The sequence below is a fragment of the Diplotaxodon limnothrissa genome, linkage group LG7 (genome assembly GCF_057381915.1).
Source record: "Diplotaxodon limnothrissa isolate DT_005_m linkage group LG7, D_limnothrissa_male_GT1.1, whole genome shotgun sequence".
Taxonomy (NCBI): Eukaryota; Metazoa; Chordata; class Actinopteri; order Cichliformes; family Cichlidae; genus Diplotaxodon; species Diplotaxodon limnothrissa.
Window position 1 is genome coordinate 52,372,266 of NC_140602.1, and position 6,778 is coordinate 52,379,043.

Here is a 6,778-nt window from a genome sequence, read left to right on the forward strand (position 1 = left end):
AACCACACACTTGTATCAAATTATAAATTAAGGTTGCTCAGAGCCACGCGCATTAATCCATATTACTACTGATGTGGCAGTTTTGGGGAGCTTCAGCAGACATCACAATCACTGCTGTCCTATGAGGAGTGCATGAGAGGTCCTCCTGAAAGCTTGTGTAGAATCCAGCAGGAGATAGATTATCTGCGTCTGGAGCTAGAGGGTGAGACAGAGCTGCTGCAGCAGCACGTCGCCCTGCTCGTCCAGCAAAACCTCACCCTGGCTGATTGCACCAGGGAGCAGCTGGACCTGTGAGTGGGTTTGATCCAGACAGCATGACGTTTGCCGTGAGCTCCTGTGTCAGATTTCCCAGCTGTGTGTTGTTTGAAGCCCGCTGGTTTTAGGAACATAGTTTTCTTTACTTTTTGGGGTTGCTGTTCCTTTTTCTCTCCCAGCAGTCATACCGAGGCCTCCCGACTGGTGTTAACACGCATCATTCCTTCTCCTTCCAGGTTGGCTAAAGAGCTGCAGGAGAAGAACCGTCTCATCCAGAGCCTGCAGAGCCAGATTAGACGCCAGAGTCTCAGCAGCCACCACAGCTCTCACTCTGATCTGTCCCACTCAGACAGGACTTCTTCCTCCTGCCACAGCAGCCCAACCACACAAGGTGGCAATCGAACCCACAGTAAGTATTTCTGGATCCAATGCTTTAAGTCTCAGAAGCCTTTTGTCAGAGTTTTACCCCTGATACTGCTGGAGATTTTGTGCCAGACTAGGATTAATTCAGTTTGCTTCATTAAAAATGCATATTTTCTTCCCTTCTTGCCCGTTGCACAGTCATTGAGATCAAACGGCTCCTCTTCTACGTGCGCAGGCAGTCTAGTGCCTGCCTGTAATACCACTTATTGTCCAGTCAGATCCTTTCTGTTGCAGTGAGGCGTTCTGCAGGACAAAGCTTGCCAGCCAATGCCAGAGGAGGTGTCCAGTTTCAATCCACTGCCACTTAAAGTTGCATTATTCAGTGGCACATATCTGTTTCAATCTTCTGATATTTTGTGACCAAGAGGCTATTGCAGAGACAAGTGAAGTCCTTTAGAAGCACCTGGAGACAAAGAATAATAATAATAATATGCAATTTGGATTTGAAGTGTTGGATTACACATGTGTTGTTGTCTTCCTGTGCACGTTCAGGTCAACAATTACACCCTGATTGGACGGGTGCAACTGTGTCACCTATAGGAGGAGCTCAGGACAAAGGTGTGTCCGGTCACAGAGATGCTGGCGGCAGACTGCAGGGCCTGCATAGGGAGAACGGGCGGCTGCAGGAGCAGCTGAGGAGCAGCGAGGAGCTTAACGCCACCCTACGCAGCGAACTGGACCTGCATCGCTCTATCATGGCCCAGACCACCTCCCATCATCAGGAGCAGGAACAAGGGCACGACCAGGAGGGCTCAGGGCCTCAAACAAAGGCACAGAAACAAGATGGAGACACGAGCGCACAAAGGAATGCTGGAGGACAGCCTCATACGATGAATTCAGGTAAATATAAAGCAATAGTAGGCTGATTAGCATGTCAGTTAATGACTACATTATATAGAGAAATGTTGTTAATTATATGAGCTGTGTGAGTTTGTTGCTAATGTAAAGAAGTAAAAAAACGACATGGAATTTCCCTTTAAATGTGCTTTATCCACGTGTGTCTGTTAGACCTGCTGGCAGAGCATCTACAGGAGATCAGAGCTTTGCGACAACGTCTGGAGGAAAGTATTCGCACCAACGACCGTCTCAGGGAGCAGCTGGAGAGGAGACTAGCTGAAGTGGAAAAAGACCCAGGTACACACCAAAAAACTGTCTTTGACTATTTAGGGTCTTTTGTTTCCACATGTCCAACATGTGTATGTGCCATGTCCAGCAGCCACCAACATCTTCATCCACGGCAACGAGGAGCAGGGTCAGCTGACTCAGGAGGTGCGATTCCTCTGGGGACAAAACCAAACTCTGAAGGAACAGCTCAGCATGGCATCCAGAGGTATCGCTCTTCTTATGTTTAGTTAAAAATCACATGATTTTCAGTAAGAAAAAAAGAAGAGGAGAGAAACGGATGCTAATTTCTTTTGTTGTCCTTGTTGATGCTGATCTATAATACCCTAAATATTTTTCCATTATCTCCGGGAATTACATACTTAACAAGGTTTACAACCTTTATTTCCTCCAGACAAGCAGAAGGAGAATGAGAAGCTCCGGGAGACCCTGGCCAGGCGGACGGCCAAACTGGAGCAGAGCAGGAGGGAGTGTGAAGCTCTGAGGCAGGAAAACAGCCAACTGCAGGAGCGACTGGAGCACAGCAGCCGGGAAAACTCCCAGCTGCAGGATTCACTGCACCGCAGCAGGGAGGAGCTGCACAGGTACACACACACACACACAACATCAGTCCTGATGGGGAGCACACATTTCTACACCACACGCTTAATGTCATTAAAGCACTCATTTGTGTAACCTGACACTCCACATAGCTACTAATGGCCATTCTAAAAAGTCATTACTGTTGCCATTATTCCTTACTGTTAGTATGTCTCTGAAACCTGAGCTCATCACTTGAAGGCTCATCCGTGAACACACACATGCACACGATGCTAACAGTGATGGTATGTGACCTCTTGCCACGGGTCCTGCTGACATGAGGCTGACACTCGAAACCAGGAGTGTAGATTACTGTCAGATCTCCTCTCCCTTTCATTCACCTGAGTGTGTCACTTTGTCTAATGTATACACGTTAGGCTTGTTGTAGGTAGTGTTTCTGTTTTATATGTGTGTGCCTATATATAATATGTATGTATGTATGTATGTATATATGTATGTATAAATATACATACATACATACATACATACATACATACAATATAAATTTTTTTAATATATCGAATTTTAAAGGCAAGGCATCACTTTAGGCTGAATTTCTTAATAAGTGTTGGCTGCGCTTTCAATCACTGTCTCCAGGTTGCAGTGCGAGGTGAAGCTCCAGAGGCAGCAGCTGTCCGACTCCCAACATCTCCTCCAGACGCTGCGGGTGGAGCTGCAAGTTTACGAAAAAATAAAGAGCGAGTCTAACAAATACAACGGTACTGCACGATTTCCGTTTTTGTTTTTCAGTAGCTGGAGTTCTTCTGAAATGTTTGTGCTGTAGTCAGATTTTCCAGCAGCTTGCACGAGTATTGGAGGAAGAAACTTTTACTTTTTGTTGTATAGAAAAAATTTTGGATCATGTTTGGATTGGTGTACTGACAAGATGATAGATTGTAATGAGAATGTCTAATGATATTGGCTAATAACTGGTGTATTGTTTTTTTTTTTGGATGAAACATGGCCACATGGGGGCAGTAAAGAGGGAGACAAGGAGATCATCTTCAAGAGGAAACCCTCCAAACTTGTATTCAGTTTTGTTTTTAGCATTTATGGGTGTATTTGCAGAATCTTTTGATTGCACTTTGTCCACCAGATTTGACACTGTATAAACTAAGTAATGGTGACACCATCAAATTTCAATTAACTTCAAATCCTGTTTGGAATTCCTGCACTACAGTTTCTCAACCCTTATCAGCCAACATTCACAATAATTTATATGCGAAATGTTCCTGTTGGCTGACATGATCAAATTTAAGGCCTTTACACACCAGACGTGTAATTTTGCAGCATTTATTTTTTCAGATTCAGTTTGATTTGGATTTTTTTTTTTTTATTCTTTTGTTCTTATTTCTCACATGCGAATAAAAATATCTGACCACAAGTTTGTAGAAATGTACCTGTGGGGTTGCAGCAGTTCTCAGCTTCAGCGTCACTAACAGGAGGATATTTCTTTCTCATTCGGCGTGCAGAATCCAGCGAGGTGGCCCAGGAGCCGTCCACTCACGCTTCCTCCGGCTCAGTGGACCTGGCCGAGCTGCTGTCAGAGATCAGACACTTGAGGCTTCAGCTGGAGAGGAGCATCCAGACCAACACGGCTCTGCGGCAGAGACTGGAGGAGCAGCTGCTCAGAGGACCCGGCCGCTCTGAAACCATCAACATTAACTATCTGCTGTCCTCTCCAGGTAAACGGAAAGCACGTTCCTGCATGCCGATGAGCTTTGATGGATTCAGAAGGCCACGTAGGCACTGCCAGGTCATGGCAGGTCAGGTGTTTCATTTGCTTATTTATTTTTTATCACTCTTAGATGAAGGGGGCAGGTCGCCGGGCCGAGAAGACACTGTCCATCACTCGTTCCAGACTCACAGAGAACACACCAGCATCCACCACGGTAAGAAAAGCTCTTCAAAGCTGGTCCTGAAGCCAAATCACATATTTCTATGAAAGCAAATACAGACTGGTGACATTTGAAGTCTCCTGGATCTGCTATGTTGGATCTTTTCAGATGTGAGATATCAATCTCTCTCAGAGGTGGATGGTGGCTCGGTCAGCAGCAGCTCTGGGGACAGCATTTCCGGTGCTCCCTCTCGGCTGGTGCCGGGTCACCGGATGTGGGCGAGCCGCAATGGGCGCCACATTTTGGGCTTGATTGAAGACTACAACGCGCTCCGCAAGCAGATCTCAGACGGCCGGAAGCTGTCACGCAGTATGGACATGCAACTGCAGGAGTGCCTGCACACGCTTCAACAGCAGGGCTGTGACAACAAGGTGGGGAGCTCATCGTGAGGTTTAAATAGGCTGAACTTTACAGAAAGTAGAAACGTGATGTTAGCCTGTCCACATCTTTGTAGGTGATTGAACAGCAGCATCTGAAGAGTTTATCCTGCAGCATTAACACCATGCACCAGGTGCTGGAGGAGGCTGGCCGACTGCTCAAACTGGTGTGGAGAGTATCTTTGCCAGTTGGGAACATAGCAAGAGACAGCTGCAACAACCAGCAGGTAAACACACGCACAGCACACATTGTGTATCCGGGCTCTCCAGTTAAACATCTGCAGACCAAATCCTTTCTTTCCTGCTATCCTCCAAATCAGGATGAGCTGCTGAGAAATGAGATAGCCCGACTGAAGAGCCGGCTGTCTCAGCAGGAGAGGATGCTGAGCGGAGCCATCAAGCGTCTCCGCACCACCAACCAGCTCAAAGAGGGAATGGAGAGAGTCATCATCGATCAGTGTAAGTTCATCTGCTTTTACTTTTAAGCTGCACAGAAGATGAAATGTGTGGTTGAAGCAGTTTTGCAGCTATTTGAGTTTATTGATGGAAGTATTTGTCAAGTCAGTCTCTCTGCTCCTGTTTTGTAGTTTTTCTTTGTGTGATATTATTTTATAAAGTAAATGTCAAGTCTTGATACCGGTATAATTATACAAGACTGTGGAAATGAATTGTTTTATTTTTGTCCTTTGTAGTGTCTCTGACCCATGGAGTGTTGAAGAAAGCCAGGGGGAATTTAGAGGTACGCCTACAGTAAGAAGTGTATGACCCAGTTATAATATGTCAGACTAATGCTGTTACCCACAGTGGTATTTTCTCCATTAGTGAATTACTCCTCTTTTCCCCCTTTTTTCCTCTCTGTGAAATATCGGTAGACAAATTACTGTACCCAGTTTGGCCTGAAAGGCCTGTCTGGAGGACCAGACGAAGGTTAGTGTGGATGCGTTGCTCTGGTTGTTTCTCCTGCATGAAGCAAATACCAGAATTTAAACGTGTAATGAGACACAGTTGTTGGGAGGATCATACCTACAACTGTGTCCTCCTAACACTGTATGGACTGTGTTAGGCTTTTTGATTTACGCTCACAGGGGTGTGTTTTGCGTGACCTTACAGCAAACATACTTTTAACTTTGCAACTATTCATTTAACAAGATGACAGATGCATGTGTCTGGAGATAAGATTGGAAAACTTACTTGAAATATTTTTTGTGCCTTAAGCATTGTTTTTGTTTATCCTGCATGTTTGTGGCCAAAGGTGTAAAGTGACCATTAAAGCCAGTCGTTTTTTTTTTGTTTGTTTTTTTTACTGTACAACCTCAACTTCTCTTTTCAGGAAGTCCCAGTCAATGGCCAGTAGTAGACACTACAGACCCTCAGCCTGAGCAGACGAATGCCCCAGTCTCCAGGCAGACTTCAGAGAGGCACTCTGAATCCTCGGAGGATCCCAACAGCGACAACTCTTTGCAATGCAGCTACTAAAGGTGCCAGCAAAGCACTGACGCAGCAGCTTCCCAGTCTGCATCCTGCCTTTCCGTCCTGCTGTAAAACTGTCACCTTAACCTTAGAAAGCTAAGCTTTTCCTACCTTATTGCACATGCCCCGCCTTTACTTTGATTTCTATAAAAAGGTACTGAAGTTGTAAAAGTTCTTTAAATGCAAGAGTATGCCTCTGTAAATAATCTGTGCTATTCAGATATTTTCCTTTTATTCGTTTTATATGACGCATATGACAACATGACTGTATTTTATTACTGACTTCCAGTTTTTACTTGTTGTCGTCACCTGTCAGTTTATGTACAGGATTGTTTAGATCAACTGTGTTCTAGCAAGTATGTGCAAATGCAGTAAAATAAACTGAATGCTGAAGCCTTCGAGTCTGCAGCAGTTTGATTTTACAAAGTGGATTCAAAAAGAAATTCTAATCAGAATTTGTGGTACAAAAGTTCCTTTATTAGAATATGTTTGTTTAAGTAGAAATCACAGCGACCACATCAAAACCCGTACACTGAGAAGCACAAAAAAAGAAAATGGCAAAGATCACGACTTCAAAGACATGAGAATTAGAAAAGTGTTGAACCGCTTTACAGGATAGGTTTTTCTATTACACTTAGACTAAAAAGATCAAGT

At 44.6% G+C, this 6,778-nt stretch overlaps 1 protein-coding gene across 5 annotated transcripts in view; it reads left to right on the top strand.

The window, feature by feature from the left end:
- Positions 1 to 6,516, top strand: part of cdk5rap2 (CDK5 regulatory subunit associated protein 2) — a 40,983-nt gene extending 34,467 nt beyond the window's left edge. For 3 of the 5 annotated variants that reach the window (XM_085359907.1, XM_085359908.1, XM_085359909.1), the window contains 14 exons: positions 492 to 664; positions 1,171 to 1,518; positions 1,687 to 1,812; positions 1,892 to 2,008; positions 2,195 to 2,384; positions 2,977 to 3,098; positions 3,852 to 4,064; positions 4,188 to 4,271; positions 4,386 to 4,648; positions 4,732 to 4,881; positions 4,975 to 5,113; positions 5,347 to 5,393; positions 5,527 to 5,581; positions 5,985 to 6,516. In XM_085359907.1, the coding sequence (XP_085216033.1) occupies positions 492 to 664; positions 1,171 to 1,518; positions 1,687 to 1,812; positions 1,892 to 2,008; positions 2,195 to 2,384; positions 2,977 to 3,098; positions 3,852 to 4,064; positions 4,188 to 4,271; positions 4,386 to 4,648; positions 4,732 to 4,881; positions 4,975 to 5,113; positions 5,347 to 5,393; positions 5,527 to 5,581; positions 5,985 to 6,130 (2,173 nt within the window). In that variant the 3' untranslated portion in view covers positions 6,131 to 6,516. Of the gene's footprint in view, positions 1 to 80; positions 291 to 491; positions 665 to 1,170; positions 1,519 to 1,686; positions 1,813 to 1,891; positions 2,009 to 2,194; positions 2,385 to 2,976; positions 3,099 to 3,851; positions 4,065 to 4,187; positions 4,272 to 4,385; positions 4,649 to 4,731; positions 4,882 to 4,974; positions 5,114 to 5,346; positions 5,394 to 5,526; positions 5,582 to 5,984 lie in introns of all 5 variants that reach the window. The other 2 variants (XM_085359905.1, XM_085359906.1) reach the window with 1 other exon arrangement.
- The last annotated feature ends 262 nt before the right edge of the window (positions 6,517 to 6,778 follow it).